We start from the raw sequence: 23,331 nt of genomic DNA on the forward strand, positions 1-23,331 counted from the left end.
CCGAAATGTATGGGAAGATCCGCGGATCCGGATCCAGATCCGGATAATTTCATACATTTCGGATTTGGATTGCAAACCCTATTCGTGTACATCAGCTGCAGCTCCGTTGTTAGGGTATGCATTAGCTACCTAAACACGTAAAAACAATGTGACTTTCGTGCGCTTTTTTTTTAATGAAAATGGGTCATATTGTATGAAAATTTACTCCTCTGCATATGTAAATCCTGAGACAGGCATCTGAAACAAGCGATGAGAAAGGAAAACATTCTATAAAATTTATAGACATTAAGCCTGTAAAAGAGTTATACGACCAAACTCTTAACGGGTGATAATGATAGCTATAGGGGGTTTTTTCCCATAAAGTTTTGACTCATAATGTATTGTTTGTCATATTATCATTAGTCATAAAACTGAAACCGTTAACATTTCAGGATTTTCGTTAGATTATCCTATAGATAGGTTAGGTTAGGTTTGTTTTATGGCAATCCTGAAAAGTGACGCGTTTCTGAACCAAATGAATTATGACTAACGAAAATTCGGGCAAACAATACATTATGGCTTAAAACTATTTGGGAAACAATAGAAACCCTAGCTATAGTGGTTACAGGAGGTGTATAATAAAGCCTCGTTTACATCAGCCGCAGCTCCGTTGGGGTATGCATTAGCTACGTAAACACGTAAAAACAATGTGATTAATTTCGATTGAGAATTTATACAAGCAATAAAGCTACCTCAGACAACTATAGAAGTAATAATAGGGGGTATTACTGCAATGTTCTGCCGCCAGAGTGCAGCACTAGCGCCTATCGTAAACCATAGAGTAACTTATACATACTGTGCCTTAAACTGTTGACAAGTTTTCACAGACAAAATATGACATTGATACATCAAGGCGTGTTTACAAAGGGCCTACCGGGAAACGCGAAATCGAAACTCAGCTAACTGCCTCTTTATCGCTCGAATATGCAACAGTGATAGAGAGGTTAGATAACAAAATTTTGACTCTCTCGTTTGCGGTAGACCCTTATACTGTGACGGTTTGTGGAAGTGGCGCCCCCTACGCAGAGTTTCGCGTAATATTATTAACTATGTTTTTTATTGACAGACGCAATTCGGAGGAAGAACGGTTGATCAGCAAGTTTCAAGACCTGGGCGACGATGGTGAAGATAGCTCTAAACCTCTGCTGGCTGATAGCGAAGGTTCGTATTATAAACAAATAAACAACCTTATGGCAATGGCATAAAGTGTAGAATCCTATGATTCAATTTGAAATCAGTTGGCGAAGTTCTATTTTATCTGTATAACCTCTAGCTGCCCATACGTCAAATCTTGCCAAGCAAAATGAAATTTTATTTTGTCAACACAAAGTTCAAATTAGAATGGAGGCTTTTTATAGGTCTCTGGGTGGCTAGTGGTTAAGTTATTTATTTATTTAATTTACATATTAACCAACTTTACATTGATAGTTAAAGCAAAAATGCAAGTTATGGGTTACAAACGTATGTACTTAATAGTAGTTTATGTGATTGCTACATAATGAGAGACATTAAAATACGAGTGTGGGTTTAAGAAACGAACGTTAATGAGTTTCTTAAAAGGATCACACGAGTATTTTAATGCCTAATTATGTACAGTTACATACACTACTTTATCTAAACACATACTTAAAACTAACTAAAAGATAAACTGTACGTCAAATGGCGGTGAATGAAAACTTTTTTCACGCATGTCACACATCCGTAGTTTTTTTAATTCCTAGACAAAAGAATGAAGTCCCTATTCTCATGTCACTCGAGATCAAATATCGTGCGGTTTATATTAACAAAACATACTAAATTGACGTTTCGTATCGATAACTGTTTTAATATCTATGGGTACTAGAATAGAGACCCACTTGAGTTTTAACTGCTGTTCCAAATTTAAACTCATAACCTTACAAAAATCTATAACGTTACCTATGTGCTCCGACATGTAAAATAATGCTAAGTTAATATGGTTAAGTGCGACATATATAGGACTAGCGACTAGTGTCATTGTTAATGTCAATGATTACTGTACAGGGTGCTTCCTGTAACAGGAGCAATAAATTAAACTAAAGACTTTACTCCTCAATCTGACCAACATTTGTTCAGCAACTTTTGCAAATAACTCATGTTTTGATTTTTATTACACTTCAAAGTTTATTCTAAGACGCAATGTATTGCAAATTTTGTTATGTTTAAAGCGTGACAAGCAACGTCAAACACACTGATGTCAGCGTACATTGAAGGCAATATTTATTTTGTACGGAAAAGAGGAAGTCTAAAAGATTCATAATTTTTTAAAGTTGCTGAATAAATGTTGGTCAGTTTGAGGAGTACAGCCTTTAGTTTAATTTATTGCTCCTGTTACAGGAAGCACCCTGTATACTAGCGTTAAAGCGTTAATAATGATTTGATTTATGTTTTTCATCACATAGTGTAAATATTCGATAGCGTGACGTGACGTACGTACGCGTTTGCGTTAAGTGTCATTTTGAATGGGATTTAGAGTTTCCAATGGCTAAACAACTTTGCTTCAAAAACTTGCATCTTAAGCGTTCCGAGGGTTCCAAGGCCCGAAAGGTGAACCAACTTCGCTGTAGAGTGGCCAAAATTTTAATGTTATTCACTTTAAGAGCCAACAGGAGTGGTCATTTCTCCATACAAACGTACTCGACTGTTTTCTCCGTGGGTTTTGAAGCTAGAGCAATGATTTTTTTCAACACAGATTAATATTGTCAATATCTGTGTCGGACCGTTTTGCTTTTTTTAATATTTTTGTTTTTTAATGAGCTAGAGCCCTTCAAAAATGGCTAAAATGGCCTAATTGACTATGGCGCAATGAGAGGCGTGGTATTCAAAACTGATATCAATTAGCCAAAAAAGCAAAACGGTCCCACACAGATAATTTCATAATCATTTAGATTTCCAAATTTGGTTACGATTGGTTAAGTTTTGGAGGAGGAAACAGTCGAGTACGAAACCTCGATTTTTGATATTTTTACGCAGGATTTTTCGCCTTGACCTTATCGCACTAGTTTTAGGAGCCGCTCCCGTTAGCGAGACGGGTATATTTACCTAAAATATTTAAATCGCAGCTCCTGTTTCGTCTTCATTATACATTTTGTCATCAGACCAACGAACGGACGAGGAAGATGGCGGCGGGCGGCGCGCGCGCACGATCGATCGCATCCACGAGCGAGACACCTATACTGACTCTATGGCTGACACTAATGCCGATAATGTGAGTTTGACGATTTTTAAACCCCCCCCTAAAATCATCCAAAAATCATGCTTCGAATGACCCCGTTTCCTCCTACGTCATGCTACCATCATCCGATGTCCAGACCCCCCCCCCCCCAATTTGAAATGACGTAATTTATGAATAGCCCCTAAAGGCTTCGTCACACAGGCGCGTTTTCAGGGCGCGGCGTGAGCGGGGCGCGCCGCTTTTACATATAAAATGCTCACGCCGCGCCCGGAAAACGCGCCTGTGTGACGAAGCCTTAAGGTGACTTCAGAAATTGGTTGGATCGACACTTTGTGATTATGAAGTATGAACATTATAATAGTTTTATTTGTTATTAGAATATAATTTACGTAGCAGTAGCCTGTAAAAACCAACTCACCCCCTCATCCCCTCTCTCCCCATTCATAACCCAACTGCCCTCGTGATCCCTACTCACCCCATTTTACGGTTTCCTTTTTTGCAGGTGCCAGAAATCCTACCCCGCTCCAGCGTAAAAACCACCAACCCCTTCGCAACGGACGAAGAACATAACCCCTTATACGAAAACCACGAAAACCTGTTCCTGCGCAACATTTCCCAACGCCAATCCAAAGAAATACGCAACTCTAGACTCCTTCGACAAAGCTCAGAACCGCTTACAGAAAAAAAACCTAGCGCACTACAGAAATCTTTATCTACAGAGCAAAAAACAGACAGTGAAAACGATAAGACCAACAGCCCTCCTAAATCTAGAATACCGGTGGCTAACTTCAAATACCCTAATAAGAGCGATCTCAAACCTAACTCCGTTGAGAACTCCCCGCAGAAAAAAGAAGTTAAAGAGTTGCCTGAATACCAGAATGTTCTAGAACGGGAAAGAAAAGAGGATGATCCACCACCAATACCCTCTTTACCAGTCAGTCCAAGGACCTTAATAGCAAATGCTTATTATGATAAGTTGTTGTCTGAGCCGGAGATACAGCAAGCGCTGTTGCCTCATAATTTGGAAAAAAATCCAGATGAGTGTTTTAAGAAGGCGTTATTGTTTCCATTATTGGAGATTGATCCGCCAAAGCAGTGTTTATTTTTGTTGGTGGACGCTATAGACGAAGGACTTAATGGTTAGTATTTATTTTATTAATTTACTTTGTATTTAAATTGTATTTAGCATCTGTCAAATCGCGGACGCCATAGACTAAGACTTAAAGGGAATAGGTAGATCTTTAGAGATGCCAGGTTGCGGGCGTCTGGCAGCTGTACGTTGGTGGAGGCATGAGAGAAGAGTCCGGATGAGTGTTTTCAGAAGGCTTTATTGTTTCCGCTGTTGGAGATTGATCCGCCGAAGCAGTTTTTATTTTTGTTGGTGGACGCTATATACGAAGGACTTAATGGTTAGTATTTATTTTATTAATTTACTTTCTATTTTAAATTGTACTAGCGACCCGCCCCGGCTTCGCACGGGTTCACAAATTATACATAAACCTTCCTCTTGAATCACTCTATCTATTAAAAAAAAAACGCATCAAAATCCATTGCGTAGTTTTAAAGATCTAAGCATACAGACAGACAGACAGCACAGCGGGAAGCGACTTTGTTTTATACTATGTAGTGATTTAGCATCTGTCAAATCGCGGACGCCATAGACTAAGACTTAAAGGGAACAGGTAGATCTTTAAAGATGCCAGGTTGCGGGCGTCTGGCAGCTGTACGTTGGTGGAGGCATGAGAGAAGAATCCGGATGAGTGTTTTCAGAAGGCTTTATTGTTTCCGCTGTTGGAGATTGATCCGCCGAAGCAGTTTTTATTTTTGTTGGTGGACGCTATTGATGAAGGACTTAATGGTTAGTATTTACTTTCTATTTTACATTGTTTTGCCATAGCGGCGATTTGTTTTATTATCCCAAATTCTAAAATGTTCGATTGCATTGCCCCAAAGGGGTTGGCAATCGTCAAGGGTTTGCATAGATGGCGCCAACGTAGATTTTCTCAGTCTAGTTTTGTTCTATCAGAAAATGAAGCACGCCGGCAATGGATTTTATATGAATGAATGAATAAAATGAATGAATGAATGAACTGAATTAATGAAATGAAGAATGAATGAAAGGAATGAAATGAATGAAATGAATGAAAGGAATGAAATGAATGAAAGGAATGAAATGAATGAAAGGAATGAATGATTGAATCAAATGATGAATGAATGAAATGAACGATTGAAATGAACGAATTAAATGAACGAATGAAATGAACGAATGAAATGAATGAATGAAATGAATGATTGAAATGAATGAATGAATGAATGAAATGAATGAATGAAATAAATGAATGATTGAATGAATTTTCATACAACATTGCCGGTTTAGCTCGCATGCGTGTATGCTGGGGCATTCTAACACACGTGTGTTTCTTTTTCAGGACAACCGCCAGAGCGAGACAGCACGACGGAGTCCCGCACTGTCGCCGCTCTCCTCTCTCGCCACCAGCACCTGTTCCCGCAGTGGCTGCTGCTCGTCTGCTGCGCCAGGAGACAGAGCAAGAGTCTCACCAAGATGTTCACAGGTACAAGCGACTTTCGACCTAGTGTCGTTGGCGTAGAGTTCAAAACTAATGTTCACGGGTGAAGGTAAAGTTGACGCAATCGTCCGCTAGATGGCGCTGAACTGCCAGGCGACAGAGCAAGAGTCTCACCAAGATGTTCACAGGTACGAGCGACTTTCGACCTAGTGTCGTTGGCGTAAAGTTCAAAACTAATGTTCAAGGGTGAAGGTAAAGTTGACGCAATCGTCCGCTAGATGGCGCTGAACTGCCAGGCGACAGAGCAAGAGTCTCACCAAGATGTTCACAGGTACAAGCGACTTTCGACCTAGTGTCGTTGGCGTAGAGTTCAAAACTAATGTTCAAGAGTAAAGGTAAAGTTGACGCAATCGTCCGCTAGATGGCGCTGAACTGCCAGTGCCAGGCGACAAAGCAAGAGTCACCAAGATGTTCACAGGTACAAGCTACTTTCGACCTAGTGTCGTTGGCGTAAAGTTCAAAACTAATGTTCAAGGGTGAAGGTAAAGTTGACGCAATCGTCCGCTAGATGGCGCTGAACTGCCAGTGCCAGGCGACAAAGCAAGAGTCTCACCAAGATGTTCACAGGTACAAGCGACTTTCGACCTAGTGTCGTTGGCGTAGAGTTCAAAACTAATGTTCAAGGGTGAAGGTAAAGTTGACGCAATCGTTCGCTAGATGGCGCTGAACTGTATGGCGTTTGCTACATCGCGCTAACGATGTGTCAACGTGGGATTTAAATTAACCATATTGTAGTTTTATTCACTAGGACGTCTAACTAAAGACACAACAATATCAACCCTAGCTCCATGGACATAAAGTTTAAAGTCTAATGTTAAATTAAGAGTAAGATGAAGTTGACGCAACCGTGCCCTAGATGTCGCTACACTGGTCGATTTATTTTCTTCCAAATTACCTTTTTGTTGTAAAAATATTTGATCTAGAGTAATAATATTATTTACAGTACATATGGGGCTACTTTTCCGCACTAGTGCGTAAAATAGCACTTTTCGTGCGTATGTCCAAACTTTCAAGTGCCATATGTACTGTAAAACGTTGTTCGATACACGTGCGAATAGGTAATTCGCAACTCGTGTCGATTTAAAGCACTCCCTTCGGTCGTGTTTTAATTTATCGCCACTCGTTTCGAATTTCCTCTTTTTCGCACTTGTATCGTAAATAACTATTTTGTTAAACATTGAATAATTTTACGGTTTAGACTCACTTGTTTTAAGTCACTCGCGCGACATGTTTCGGAGAGCCTAGGTCTCCTTTCTCAAGCACTAACAGTGCGAGCAGCGTTCACGACAGCCGTGTATCGCGTGCGTGTTAGCATGTCTCACAACAGTTTAAATTCGATTATTAAAAACATTTGATTTTTAATAATATAACTTTATTCACAGGATTCAGGAAGATAACTTTGGATGAGCTTCAGCGAGCTCACGTGTCGGCAGACGTTCAGAGATACGTGCTGTCCCGACTAGATACGGAGCCTAGACTCAGGTAAACTTATCACAATCTAATGATCTATTGAATCTGTTTAAAAATGAAATAACATTTATTTCGGACGATTCAATCCATAGTTGTTATAGTTCGTTTTTTTAGCATTAGAAGTAAGGTAAACAATCTTGATGTGTCTTTTAATTGAAAAACACATTTTAAAAATAAGTTACGGCAAATATGTAACAATTATGGATCTAATACGATCATTTATATTCTTCTGCTTTCATAAGTAATAGTTTTTGATTTTTAAAAAGCGTTTTTCAATTAAAAGACATGTCAAGATCGCTTACCTTCTTGCAAGTTCTTTCTAATGCTAAAAAAACGAACTACAGTTACAAACTTACAAATATAGACTTAAATTACTGTGTTAGTACCTAACCTAAGCTAAGATGTTGGGAGGTCCAGTGTCTAATTAATGCATTTGTTGAATTTAATATTGTATTTTTACTTTTCCCCCAAGAAGAAGAAGTCCCCAATCCGCATTGGGCTAGCGTGGCGACTATAGCCCAAGCCCTCTCGCGCATGAGAGGAGGCCTGTGCCCAGCAGTGGGACGTATATAGGCTCAAATTATTATTATTATTTAAAAAAAAGTCATTTATTGTCGTAAAACACAGTAACAAAATAAAACAAACAAGGAAAAAGAAAAGACACAATAAGCACATAAGTCCAATAGGGTTGCTGACTGTATAAATATATATGTCGGCGAAGGATGGTCCCGATGGCGGTGGGCGCGTGGGGGTAGTACCTAGATGTATTACTTCACAGCCAAAATAGTAGGTATGCTACCTACGCATGAAATAAACATTCGGACTCATTAACCATACTAGTGCCTACTATTATTTCAGTACTAAATAATAAAAATAACTAAACATCTTACGATGGAATCGGAATTCAATAAAAATAAAAAGATCACATGAAATCGTTCAAATCTTTATTTAAGTCAAACTAAACCGGTTCCAACCCTACACCTCTGACCCGAGAAAATTTAACCCGGCAACAAACTCGGCGGGACACATCTTTTCAAAACAACACATAGTTTCTTTATTTTACAAAAGTAAGCTTCTAATGGCACATAAAAAATCAAAATAACACTTGGAATAAAACACTTAGCTAAACGGTTAAACAACGTGAGAATCTATAAGCTTTCAGAATAATCCTTCAGGTGTAAGCCTTCAGGAACGTAGCGAATTAGGCACGAGCTTGGCTAACGTCCGATCTCTAGCGCGGTCCGATCAAGAAGAAAGAAGCCAGTCCCAGCGGCGGAGCCAACCCGCTCCCGCCTCCAATTCAAGTTGGTAAACCTGCCTGACCAGTCTACCAACATAACGACAAAAATGCCTGCTCGTGCCTACGTTCACTCAAGATACTACGTCATCTTGACGTTCCAAAGCCTTCTACCTGTCATTTTAGTTCAACAATACGCCAAACATTGCTAATCGATTTTATACAGGCGTCTAACTATGAACTGTAATGCTGCAATACGTCTTTCTGGTGTCTCGCTCCGACATATATATGTTTAATTATAACTATGTAGAAGGAGTTAATTTGAACGTGACGTCGTGTGTGCGTTTCATATACACTAGTATCTAACCGTTCCGACAGTTCGAGAAAAAAAAAGAACTTGATTTGACCTGACAGTCAACCACCCTATAAGGGCAATAAGCATTAATTACAGCAGCAGTAAAGTAGCGATAAGTATACATACATCTATTAATAACTACTTATACAGGGTGTAATCTAAAACGTGATACAAGATAATCAAACCTGAATCTTTTCATGATTTTGAACAACTTTTACTATGGGGTCAATTTTGTAATATTAAAAAAAAATTGTGCTGTTCCATAGAAATGGTCAAGGAGCGGTAGACAAAAATGTATGGCAAAGATTGTTTTTATTGTTAATTTACAAAGTTGACCCCATAGTAAAAGTTGTTCAAAATCATGAAAAGATTCAGGTTTGATTATCTTGTATCACGTTTTAGATTACACCCTGTATAATAGGTATAACATTTAGAACTATTTGTTAACATATAAATACCTACTATTTAAGTGCGACAATAGGCTCGGGACTCAGCTTGTGCCGCGAGTCAGGTGACTGCACAGCGCTGTTTTTCAGCCCGTACCTGTCTCTTTGCGTATATAAATAGTTATTTGTACAACAAGAGATCAAAGTTTGATATTTCTTCGAGTGCTTATTTTGAGTCCCGTGCAAGAGAAAGATTCTATAGTAGATTCACGAGCGTAGCGAGTGAATCTAATTTAGAATCTTGAGCGTAGTAAGGGACTCAAAAGCGCACGAGATGTAAATAACTTTGATCTCGTGTAGTTCACAAAACTTTTCACCTCAGCAGTGAGAACATATTAGAGATCCCGAAAAATGTATTCCTTCTTCATCACTTACCTCTATTCACTCATGTTTTCTTAAGATATACCAACAATTACATTTTCACCTCAGCATTTCGAACAAATACTTTGCTACTTAAAAACAGTGAGTAAAATCGCATTTTGCTCATTTTGTTTCACTCAGTGAGCAAAATGCGATTTTGCTCACTGTTTTTAAGTAGCAAAGTACCCTTGTTCGAGCTGCTGAGGTAAAAGAAAATATGAATTGCTAGCTATACTTTTCCCCAGAGCGCGCGTATCGCATGACGCCACTGCCGCCGCCGCGGCCGCGGCCGCGCTCGACCACCTGAGGATCAAGAGCGATGGCTGCCTTCTGTATCTGGAAAAGGTAAATATACATACATATGTACATATGTATATATGTACATATGTTTGACGACCGGTCTGGCCTAGTGGGTAGTGACCCTGCCTGTGAAGCCGCGGTCCTGGGTTCGAATCCCAGTAAGGGCATTTATTTGTGCGATGAGCACAGATATTTGTTCCTGAGTCATGGTTGTTTTCTATGTATTTAAGTATTTGTATATTATATATATATTTCGTACTGAGTACCCACAACACAAGCTTTCTTGAGCTTACCGTGGGGCTTAGTCAATTTGTGTAATAATGTCCTATAATATTTATTTATGATTATTATTATTTATATGTATCTTCAACATATTCAGAACCAACAACACAAGAATAAAAGTAGAAGTCGACCCGTTTCCACGATTCGAAACCAAAATAAAAATACCAAACTATTGCCCTTGTTTTTGCGTGGTCTACTTTTGGGGTCCCGACCCACGACATTACGTCACATATCCATTTGTACAGAGCCCGTACCATGAGTCACTGACAGTGTCAAAACCGACATTTACGCTATCGAGAACGTAATTTACTTTCTATACATCTCGTTTGCACTAATATGCGAGTTATGTCAGTGACAAACTGATGGTAGCCGTACTTGTCTTCGGTAGGCCCGGGAAAAAGTGCATATCTGTCCGCATATCCTTACTAAATTAAAATATACATATAACAAACTAAATAAACTTGTCCACAGGTGTTAGACGGAGTGGCAGATGGATTTATAGCTCTCCGTGAAATCAAAGAGATACCTGGAACACTGAACGGCCTATATCTATGGCTGGCGCAGCGACTATTCCACGGGAGGCGATTCACTAAGGTACCCGTTACTCGTGTTTACATAAAAAACCGGCCAAGTGCGAGTCGGACTCGCGCACGGAGGGTTCCGCACCATCAACAAAAAATAGAGCAAAACAAGAAAAAAAACGGTCACCCATCCAAGTACTGACCCCGCCCGACGTTGCTTAACTTCGGTCAAAAATGACGTTTGTTGTATGGGAGCCCCACTTAAATCTTTATTTTATTCTGTTTTTAGTATTTGTTGTTATAGCGGCAACAGAAATACATCATCTGTGAAAATTTCAACTGTCTAGCTATCACGGTTCGTGAGATACAGCCTGGTGACAGACGGACGGACGGACGGACGGACAGCGGAGTCTTAGTAATAGGGTCACGTTTTTACCCTTTGGGTACGGAACCCTAATTATTTATATTAGCAGAAGGCCTTTTAATCACTTTGGCAGCCTAAATAGGGTATATGACTACTAGTCAAATCAGTTTCTTTTTTCGGACTGTCAAAACGATTTTGCTACTATGGAACACTGACAATCCAACCTCTAGACTGAGCTTAGGCCAATTCTTTCATGAAACCGATGCTGCCAAAAATACGGGGGTGCGGGGGGATGAGGTGAGCGAATCCCGTGCCGTGATTGGTCCGTTCAAAGATGCGGACCAATCACGGCACGGGATTGACTCGAAGATGGAGTAATGCTACCGTATGTGTGGCAGAGGGGGTAGCGTGACTATGCTATGTCTAGAGGTTGGATTGTCTGTGCTATGGAATTTATATAAAACACTAGATGTGACGTCACAATCAAATTACTTACTCTTTACCTATAGTATTGTATTGTAGTACGGGCAATTTTCCGCAACTCGACGACCTGCGCCTATTTTGCGTGATATGTTCTATACGGGTATTAAAATAGAAATTGTGTCTAAAAATAACTGCTGTCTTCGTTTCTCTATTAATCTTCTGGTGCTTTATTTCATGCATCGTGTAAAATAATTTATTTTAAATATGTACAGTCAAATACCCTATTCTGATGTAGAATTACGCTAAATGCGGTTACAGATGTAATGCATAATTATAGCTGGTCAACGAAATCTTGACAGTAAAAAAAGGCGCGCAATTAAAATTTTCTATGGGACGATATCCCTTCGCGCCTACATTTTTCAAATTTGCCGCTTTTTTCTACTGTCAAGATCTGGTTGACCAAGTATATTTTACATCGTATTTTCACGGAAACGTACGAACGTATCTTGCTATTTCAGTCAGTCTCGGTACAAAAAGTACTGAGGTTGACTGAAGTAGCATGACAAATACGAACATTTCCGAGAAAATACGATGGAAAACAATTATGCACTAAATCTGTACACTTTCCTACATTATGTGACCTATCATTTTGATACACGACTCTGGCGACAAACAAGCACACGACCTGCGTGATGGTAAGCAGTTACTGTAACCTTTGGACGGTCACAACTCCAAGACTTACATAAGAACATCTATCGAAGCTCCGTTTATGAAAAACCTCATGCATTTGAATGAAAAAAAAAACCAACGGGTTGCACTCAGGAGTGCCGGCAGAAGTGAAGACTCAATCACTATTGCAAAATCACTATGGCCCGGTAGCTTGAATATGTCATGCTCGCTTAAAAGTCTTTGCTTACGGTGGCGTTGTTGATCGGGTCGCCACTTTCCCGAATGAAGGTTGAGAGAGGCGATGGCTGAGATACGCGTCATACTCGTGAACGGGTGCTGTTTGTGGAGACTGGTCTATTTAAGCTAACACGAGCTATTATATTTAGTTACTCTATTTTTGAGGATAATTACATGGCCACAGACACACATCATTCGGTTCTTGTATGCTATTTTATTTTTATTGTCATTTTCTTACTTAATGAATGTTTTAATTAGGTATACAGGATTTTGACTCTTGGAGACCCTATACATCTCTAAGGATAATTTGATTAACTACTATATATTGTAATCTTTTAGTTATGATGACACTTAGAGACATTTACATCTCTAAATAATTTTAGATTATAGTTTTGTATCTTTGTGTTCTTTTTTTCAATACTATTGTTATTGCGTTTTTTGTAATTCGACATTTAGAGGCTTTATACATCTCTATGTTAGTTTGATTTGATATTTACGGCTTAGTTGTATTTTATAATTATTGATGTGTTTTTTTTGCTGTATGTAAATTCCATATTGACGTGTAAAAGTGCCCTTGTGGCCTATTTGCTGAATAAATGTTGATGTTTGATGTTTGATGATGTTTGAAAATGTCTGCAGCACTATGTATAATTGAGGTTAACGCCATCTAGCGTTATTTGGTCGCAGCACATCACTGTTAGTACTCGAGTTATATTAATACCAGTTAGAGGGAAACTCACTATAGATGGCATTTAAATCAATAAAGAAAAACTCAATGACATTGAAGTAACAGTTTTTCGATCAGGTCACGTGTCCGTCTTACGTCTTACGGTAACGTGACACCTGTTACGAGTTTAACATTTTTTCCCCATCACATTAAGTGCACAGCGCCGCTAAAGAAGTTTTCACTTCAAAAAAGAGGCTTTAAAAACACCTGTCCAAATCCAAATACCATTAAATTGTGATTTCTCTTCCTCAAGTTTTCTAAAAATATTTTTTTCCCAGGTCCGCCTTCTACTAGACGTGTTGCTGGCAGCCCGCTGCGGTGTCACGGAGGAAATGCTCTACAAATGTCTCCTTACCAAGGAATACAGTGTTACTAGAGAGGATTTCAACAGACGCCTACATTTACTTAGAAGGTATACTGGATCAACCAAATCTTGTCAGTAGTAAAAGGCGGCAAATTTGAAAAATCGCGGGTTAGCAACACTGTGTTCGAATAATTCCAAAATGTGCGTGTCATCTGTGTGTTATCTGTGGAATGTGGATCGTGAATGACAGCTATCATCTTATTGTTTACATTCTGAATCGTTTCTATTTCAAGAGACATTTTTACTGTCACCATTAAATACCAAGATTATGCATGACCTCAACCAAAGCTAAGGTGCCTACAATGTACAATCATGCTCGTTGACGGTAAACATTACTAAAATTTGAGGTTATGATAATTCACTCGAACTGACGTATGAAGGCCGGAAAAATAAACACGTTTTGGTTCGATGTACATTGCTGCTTTTCTTAGCGCAATTCTGCTCTTTGAGTGTTACATGGTGTTACCCTACTTTAATTTGCAGTACATTGCTACTGACAAGATTTGCTTGACGCACTATATATTTATATGTCAAACAGAAACAATACATTATGACTTAACACTTTATGGGAAACAAAGTGACCCCAATAAAAGGGCATCTGGGACGGAGTGAGATGGATAAGTTAATACGAAAGGAAGGGTATTACATATTAGTATATTTTGTCTCGTACTGATTGACACACTCTTCGTCTTCCAAACAGAATTTGAGACGAAATTGTGCGTGCGAGGATTTTAGTATCTAGTAATTCCTTGAAATCATTTATATGGGTGAATCAACTTTTTCTTGTCACTCATTGCCATGGTTACGTTCTCCTGGGTCACTTTAAAACCTGATTTATAGGCATTTAAATTCTCCAAACACGCTTTTTTGTGAAACTTATAAACCCTTTCCATAGAGGGTCGTCTACGAAGCGTGTCAAAAGAAGGTGGTGTACAATGTCTTCTAACAAACTATGCTACTATTGTCTCTTGGCTGACCAGACAGAATAACAACAAGAAATAGTTGATCCACCCATTTACACCATTCATCTATTACAGGATACTAGTAATGGAGCGTTCCACTGGATACCTATCCATTTTCCACCACTCCTTTGCGGTTTGGCTGTTGGACGTTAAACATTGCACGCGGCGCTACCTCTGCTGCCCGGCCGACGGACATGCTGCGCTCGCTATGTACTACACGCTGTTGGCCAAGAGGTAAGAATTTCCCCAGTTATGTATGCCTTATCGGGATATCGAATGCACGATGCCGTAATACACAGTTTACCTTTGCTGACCTGCCGACGGACATACTGCGCTCGCTATGTACTACACCCTGTTAGCTAAAAGGTAAGACATGATTTCCCCAAATATGAAAGCCGTATCTTGATTCGATATCTTGATATCGAATGCACGTTGTCGTAATACAAAAAATATCTAGGATGGTTGGAGTAAATGTACTACACTCTGTTGGCCAAGAGGTAAGAATTTCCCCAGTTGTGTAAGCCTTATCGGGATATCGAATGCACGATGCCGTAATACACAGTTCTTGTAACGCTAGGGTGTGTGGGTCATTTACCTTTGCTGCTCTGCCGATGGACACGCTGCGCTCGCTATGTATTACACGCTATTGGCTAAAAGGTAAGACATGATTTACCCAAATATGAAAGCCGTATCATGATATCGAATGCACGTTGTCGTAATACAAAAAATATCTAGGATGGTTGTAGTAAATGTGCTACACTCTGCTTGTCAAGAGGTATGGTTTTCCCCAGTTATGCAAGTCATATCTCGATATCGAATGCACGTAACCGGTGCCCGTCAAACAAAAATAGTGTAGGATGGTCGCTGTTTGAAATGTAAAATGTTTGTGTTATAACACTTTAAACTCTCGCGTTTTGTACACATATTTAATTTCATAAACGGGTCATAACGCGATATATTTGTGTTATTTTGCAATAATGAATATTTATATTTGTAACATTTATATATTTATTTACAGGTTGAGCGCTCTGGAAATACATAATTACGTGTTCCACATGACTAGTTTGGAACAACATATGGCCGCACAAAAGAAAAAGACTAATAAGTAAGTTAATTAAACTATTACATATTTTCATTTATACAATATAAAATTAGTGTTTCCGACCAATATAATTTTAAGAATAAAGGATGACTCACGTGAGACTGGGCCGTGTCCGGGCCGGACCTTCCGGAGCTTCGTTTTTGTAGGAAAAGTATCACGATCACCTGTCATCTGTCATAGAAAAGTAAGCGCCGAAAGCTCCGACCCGGACACACCCGGTCACGGCCCGGTCTAACGTGAGTCATCCTTAAACCATGCCTTATATTTGTCAGCTGAAGTAGATGGGATATACGGCTATGTTTTACAGTGTACTAGGCCTTACAGTGCGATTTGTTGTGTACAATTTCACGCGTCTTTACTTTTTGTTTGTTTATACATTTACCAGCGATCCGCCCCGGCTTCGCACGGGTTAACAAATTATACATAAACCTTCCTCTTGAATCGCTCTATCTATTAAAAAAACCTCATCAAAATCCGTTGCGTTTTAAAGATCTAAGCATACATAGGGACAGACAGACAGCGGGAAGCGACTTTGTTTTATACTATGTAGTGATAGTGAAGTTTATTTTTTTTTCGCAGCGACCAAGAGGAAGTGATAGATCTCCACACACTAGTACTCCTATGGGTACTAGATTCTGGCTGCGACGTGGAATCGGCGTTGCGAAGAGAAAACGACACCATGCGACAACTAGAGACCATCGACACTCAGGTATGTTTATATAAAAACAACGGGTTGCACTACGGGAGTGCCGGCAGAAGTGAAAACTCAATCACTATTGCAAAATGTCTGCAGCACTATGTATAATTGAGGTTAACGCCGTCTAGCGTTATTTAGTCGCATTACTTGAAACCCCTAAGCACATCACTGTTAGTACTCGAGATATATTAATACCAGTTAGAGCGAAACTCACTAGATGGCATTTAAATCAATAAAGAAAAACTCAATGACATTGAAGTAACAGTTTTTCGATCAGGTGACGTGTCCGTCTTACGGTCACGTGACACCTCTCGCGAGTTTAACATTTTTTCCCCATCACAAAAAGTGCACAGCGCCGCTAAAGAAGTTTTCACTTCAAGAACTCCAAATATACACAAATGATTTGCTTTTGCGCAACGGTTTACATTATTATTTCGTAATATACAATATCTACATGTATATGTCGGCGGCCGATCGTAAGATCAGGCAGATCGTAATGTTCCTGTGTAATGTTTTGACGATAGTGACATTAAACAATATATAGGTAGTATAGGTTCGTTAGGTTGCTTTAGATGCCCGAAGGGCAAACTGCCCAGAAATAGGGGCCCCGCGTAGCGGGGCTCCGTCGACTCAGGGAACGGGTCAAAGATTTTCACGTTTCACGATATGCCTAGGAATTTCACGATATGCCTGATCTTACGATCGGCCGCCGACATATATACATTTCATTGTAAAGGGGTCATAAAGAAATCAGGGCAGGGCCACTTTTAACTATTCCCTGGCAAATGTATAGATGTGAATCACGTTAAATTCTTCGAACAGGAAATATGTTTTGATATAAAATATATACATCGCTTTTTGCAAGATTTTACTTAAGTATCTCGTTTCGCCAGAATTGATGACTACTGTTAAAAAAGTCCATTAGAAAATGAAATTTTATCTCAAAAATATAAAGCTTAATCTTATAGCTTAACTATAGTTGGTCAAACCAATTTGTCAGTCAGTAAGAACCAGGAAAACTATACTCATCCTTTTCTTTTGGGTGCTAGTACTATTTAGTGTAAGACAAGGATGATTCTCTCTTGCTATATTTGAAATGAGACAGTCCTTTGACAAACTATAGCCACCCGCCCCGGCTTCGCACGGGTCACACAAAAATATTTTTGTTACAGAAAACGGAAAGTAAACCAGAGGATAAAGAAGGCGACCCAGAGTCTGAAGGCAAGGATTCCATTTCTGGTAAGTTTATGTATAATTATGATTTATTTAATAGGGAATATTTCATAGTAGTACTCCATAGGTATTGCTCTAAAGAGTAATTTCGCTTACACATAGTCACATACAATAAATTAAAGCCACTACCCAAAACCGGCACCGTGAGTGCAATGACGCTCGAAACGTCGGAGGCAATTTACAAATCTCATTTAATACCCAGTTGAGTCCCGTTTCCTTCTGTTATTTTCCTTATTATTTATTAAATTATTAACCTTTGACCAGAATAAAATATAATTAATTAAAATAATATACACGATAGTAGTTTTTTATAGGTCAATCGCCTTGTTCACTAGTTTTCCTGGTTGCCATAACGCTTAAACTATTTCAAATGTACCAGGTGCAATAGAAAAACCCAATCAAATATGAACCTTAATGTCTAAACAAGAAGATTTAAGTTGTAATACCTTTTATATATGACCTAAATAACTTGTATTTCCTTGTACACTTTTAATTGTGTTTTCCATTCGCGTCACGAACGAATCAGCAGATTTATTTATATTGAAATACAATCATCGTCTAAGTATACATTTTTATCGCGAAGTTTGGATCAAAATGGTAGTATAATAGTCTTGCATTTTAGAAACGTTCCAACACAACTACCTAACTGTGTGAAGAAAACTGCATTTTGCTCACTGCGCAAAGTGAGGAAAGTTACATTAGCATGATTTGTGTTTAAAATAAAACTACGTTTATGATTTTGTTTAAAAGAAAGCGCATAGAAATGTCTGGTTTATTTTCTTTTCAAACATACTAGTATCGCATCAAATTACTTTGCCACTCTTGTGGATAAAATGCAACTTTATCATTCGTTTTTAACCTTTTAACCGCCGTAGACTGATATATAAGACGTACAAAATCGGGCTCATTTCTACGCGGTCTGATAAATACTTGGAGGATACAACTAAACGGAGTAGCCATTAACAGGCTTTCCCCTCTGTCGAAAATAGGCGGCCAACGGTCATACACAATGTATGGACTGACGTTTATCTGACATGGCTATTTTTACCTTGTTAGTTAGTTTGGCTAGTTTGATTATATCCTCCAAGGATAAATAAGACAAAACTTCGTCTAACTCTCGATGACAAATTATATGGCGGTTAAAAGGTTAAAGAACAAAAAGTGCCTTTACTAACTGGTGAATATCTGTACCTATATACATGTGTTTGCTGTCACATCTTACTTACTTACACTTACTTACATATTCGTTAATATCATGTTCAGCTAAAATAGCTAAATCAACCCATTCTAAATCATTATCGGGTAGATAATGATTTAGAATGGGTTTCCTTCTTCAAGATAAAACGTCAAATGAACTGTCAAATATTAAACAAACCGTGTCACTGTCAAGTGTCATTAGTCCTCATTACAGTATCACTTCCACTAACTGATTACCAATTACTACTAACTCTTATCTCATCCTGTGTTTACATGCCGATAGCGAGACAATTTCTATCTTATTGCTCATGCGATTAGGTTGAAATTTAATCGTCATTTTATTGTCATATAAGAGAATGTCTTAAGTATATTAGAAGCGTGAGTGAATTTGTGTTGTATCTGGATGAAATTAAGTTTAAATTACTGTGGCATGTTTTAAGGATATATTTGTTTTCCTTCTTTGAGAGATAGTACGTCGTGTGCAAGGAAATTTGGATTCTATTTCTAAAGTGATAAGGTTGATTTGAAAAGGATTCGTAATTGTTTTAGGATAATAAATTATAAATTGTAAGCAGTGGTTGTTTATTCGTGTTGATGAATAGTTGTGTTTTGTTTTGTTTTTAATTAATTCAAGAAGAATATTGTAACTCAATTTTTATAAGTGACTTTGTTTGTATTTTTGTTTTTAGAAATACAATTTAATTTTAAACTGTTTAAGTTTTCAATGGAAATATATATAAATATTTACTGCCAATTGCTGTAAAAGTATTGATTACCTAGCGTTTTACAGTGTTTTAAGGAAAAGTTTTAGTTTGAAATAACAATGAAAGAAAGTAGGACAACATGGTATTGTAAGTAGTCGTGTTATTTTGGTGTAGTGTTTTTTTTGTGTTTTTCTCGGAGGCAAAGTTTATTTAACGCCCCTTATTTAGGGTCCTAGCTAAATTGGTTGTTCCATACTTACGGTATGGAATGTCCAATTTGCTAGAGCCCTAAATGGAGTAACAATCACGGAGCGTGATCGTACCTTGAAGGCCTTGCAACACTCAAGATTCCGTTCTTCGATTTTTTTGGAATCATTCGCTTGCTCGGGTATCAATATTATCACGAGAGGTTAAACGACAGCTTTGCCCGCTTATAAAACAAATAACCATTTCTACATCCCATTGGGACATTTCCGACCTTACTTTATAAGTGTATTGACCGACCGTAAGCGAAGGTCTCCGTTTCAGCTTGGGCAAACAAGCTTTCGAACGTCCAAATGTTTTCCTCTACAGGTCGCAATTCTCAACAGATTCTAGTGAAATTTTGTGAGCAGGTTCGATGGTTAATTTTTTTTTGTTGATTAGGATTTTGGATTTTTTTTTCAAAATGGAGGAGCCATATATTTATTCAATTTTAAGATAACTATACGCGCGAGGTCTACAGCTCACATAGCCAGGGTTCGAAATTATCCAGATAATTATAGTTTTCGATAATTATCGCGATAATTGTCCGATAAACATCGGATAATTATCCCAGGTATGGATCGTGTTATATTTATTTTCTTTGAATTCTTTGATAGTAAAAAACAATTGGGGCGTTTTTTGCTATTTTTTATTAGGTTATTATCAAATCGTTAACAAGCATAAAAAAACGATAATTATCAAGATAACTATCATTGACAATTATCAAGATAACTATAACTACTAACTATAACTGATAATTATCCTTTCGAACCCTGCACATAGCCACTAGTGATTATATTTGTTGTCAACAGACCCTTCAGCCCTAGAGTCCATAATGCCCGAGCTAATATCAGGCAACACAGACGCCAGGTGGCCTCACGACAGACGCGTACTTCGCGCGTTATTAGAACTGAGCCGGTCTGATTCAGCGCCGGGAGAAACTACCGAGAAAGTGCCTGATTTGGTAAGTTGCACCTTATTGTGTGTGCAATAAAGTTTAAATTTAAATAGACCCTTAGAGTCCATATCTGAGCTAATATCAGGCAACACAGACGCCAGGTGGCCTCACGACAGACGCGTGGAGAGACTACCGGGGAGGTGCCTGATTTGGTAAGTTGCACCTTATTGTGTGTGCAATAAAGTTTAAATTTAAATAGACCCTTAGAGTCTAAGTCCGAGCTAATATCAGGCAACACAGACGCCAGGTGGCCTCACGACAGACGCGTGGAGACACTACCGAAGAGGTGCCTGATTTGGTAAGTTGCACCTTATTGTGTGTGCAATAAAGTTTACATTTAAATAGAGCTAATATCAGGCACTAGATTACCGAGGAGGTGCCTGATTTGGTAAGTATTCAAAGAGTTTCAAAAGTAAATCAGAATCGACGATTGAACTAGGAGAACGTAACCATGGCAACAACGAACAAAAGAAAGTTGAATTACCCAAGTAAAGTTAGCTACAGAAAACTCTAAACCCTATACGTATAACTTTTTACTAAAGTACGTATGTATGTATGTAAACACTTTATTGTACATAAGACAGGTTAAGATACAATTAAAAGAAAGTATACAATGTACAAAGGCGAACTTATCCCTATAAGGGATCTCTTCCAGTCAACCTTTGAGCAATTGAGAGTAGACAAATGAGAATGACAGACAAACGAACACATGTACAGAAAAGTAAATTATGGTTCAATTATTACACAAGTAAATAAAGTGCTGACTAAATATGGTTTGCACTATCACAGTACCGCATTCATACGATTATGATTATTCTGTTAGTTTAAATGCGTCAGATTTTAAGAATTTCCCTAGCAGTTTCTGGTAGTCAGATCATTAAAGAAGACAAACAAACAGTCATAATGACTAAAAGCTAACTGATATTACTTAATATTATTATCCTCCTGTTCCTGTTTCCTGTTTCGCCTGTTGTTTACCTCTGTCTTCATGTATTATTTGTGTTTCCATGTACATTTATTCTGAGGTTGTGCAATAAAGAGGATTTGTATTGTATTGTATTGTATTATGTCTGCTCAAGCGACCCGCCAGCCCCGGCTTCGCACGGGTTAACGAATTATACACCTAAACCCCAAGAATCACTATTGATATGTGAATATCGCATGAAAATCCGTTCAATAGTCTTTGAGTTTATCGCGAACATACAGATAGACTCGGCGGGGGTCTTTGTTTTATATGTATACTAGCGACCCGCCCCGGCTTCGCACGGGTTAACAAATTATACATAAACCTTCCTCTTGAATCACACTATCTATTAAAAAAAACCGCATCAAAATCTGTTGCGTAGTTTTAAAGATCTAATCATACATACAGACAGACAGACAGCGGGAGCGACTTTGATTTATACTATGTAGTGATATTAAAAAAAAAGGTATAGTGATATATTTACGATGGCATGCATAAAGGAGATAAGATATTGTACAAATATTCTAAAATAGATTGCATACAATGTGATGCTTTATCTTTATTGTGTAGTCACCTTGTACAAGAGTACACATTGGTTTAATTATGTTTTGTTAGACATTTTATACAGTATAGTGTAGTATTTTATATTGTATAGTAACAACGAGATGCAAAATCACATGAACTCATTGTAAATGTAATTCATTCTTCATTACTTAGCTATTAAAAAAATAAATGAAATGAAATATCATTTATTATCAGGCAACTAAGGCCCATAGATACATACTTTACAAACGAACATACATACAATAATAAAAATCTTAGTGTAAGGCCTGAGTGGACGCTCGAGTTGGGCGTGCAGCGGGGCGGGGCGTGCGGCGTGCATGTTAAACAAATGGAAACGTATAGTAGCGGCCTTAGTGCACGCTGCTCACATCACGCGTGAGCCCACAGCCACGCTGTACCCCCCGCCGAACGCTCCGCTCCGAGCGTCCACTCAGGTCTTACACTAAGGCCTGAGTGGACGCTCGAAGCCAAGATAAAGATAAAAGATAGTTTATTCAAGTAGGCATAATTACAATGCGCTTATGAACGTCAAATAAAGCTAGGTAGACCGGCTCCAACCCTACACCTCTGCCCCGAGAAGATTTAAATCCCCCCTCAATTGGAGGAGGGTATCCCATTATGGGACCGGCAACAAACTCGGCGGGACACATCTTTTCAAAAATAATTACATCTTATAATTAACATGCATTACGAGAAAATAAGAAAAAAAAAATACAATTTAAATTACTATAGAATTCAAGCGTTCAACTTACAAGCTAAAAATTTTTTCGGCGATACGGTGGTTTTCTGTTGTGTCGCATGTTCCGACATGTTCTTGCAATTAAACGAACGTTCCGTTTTGGTGTCGTTGCAGCTATCTCTGGACGCGCCTCTAGAGACAGAAGTGCTAGCGCCAGACGTGGAATCCGAAGAGCCGGTCGTCATCGATCCGAACGCGGTGTTCGACTTGGCGAGCAGGGGTGAAGATGACGCTCTCACGGCTTTACTAAAGGTATATATTTTATAAATCGACAGCTAATAAAGAATGAGTGAAAGAAAGCTAACAAAGAGAGTGTATAAGGGAGAAGTAGAAGAGGGAGTTGGAAGGGGTAGACCTCAGCGGACTTTCTCCGATCAGATCGGGGAAATCCTG

General features: G+C 38.6%; 1 protein-coding gene across 1 annotated transcript in view; it reads left to right on the forward strand.

Moving 5' to 3' along the window:
• Positions 1–23,331, forward strand: part of LOC134660498 (ankyrin repeat domain-containing protein 50) — a 99,736-nt gene that overhangs the window by 42,044 nt on the left and 34,361 nt on the right. Inside the window, exons 10-24 of the mRNA XM_063516268.1 lie at positions 737–761; positions 1,106–1,200; positions 3,156–3,265; positions 3,735–4,375; positions 5,684–5,805; positions 7,203–7,302; positions 9,934–10,033; positions 10,742–10,864; positions 13,490–13,623; positions 14,613–14,771; positions 15,556–15,642; positions 16,219–16,348; positions 17,509–17,575; positions 20,526–20,677; positions 23,053–23,190. Coding sequence (XP_063372338.1) covers positions 737–761; positions 1,106–1,200; positions 3,156–3,265; positions 3,735–4,375; positions 5,684–5,805; positions 7,203–7,302; positions 9,934–10,033; positions 10,742–10,864; positions 13,490–13,623; positions 14,613–14,771; positions 15,556–15,642; positions 16,219–16,348; positions 17,509–17,575; positions 20,526–20,677; positions 23,053–23,190 — 2,183 coding nt within the window. The remainder of the gene's footprint in view (positions 1–736; positions 762–1,105; positions 1,201–3,155; positions 3,266–3,734; positions 4,376–5,683; positions 5,806–7,202; positions 7,303–9,933; positions 10,034–10,741; positions 10,865–13,489; positions 13,624–14,612; positions 14,772–15,555; positions 15,643–16,218; positions 16,349–17,508; positions 17,576–20,525; positions 20,678–23,052; positions 23,191–23,331) is intronic.

The sequence above is a fragment of the Cydia amplana genome, chromosome 27, assembly GCF_948474715.1.
Source record: "Cydia amplana chromosome 27, ilCydAmpl1.1, whole genome shotgun sequence".
NCBI lineage: Eukaryota > Metazoa > Arthropoda > Insecta > Lepidoptera > Tortricidae > Cydia > Cydia amplana.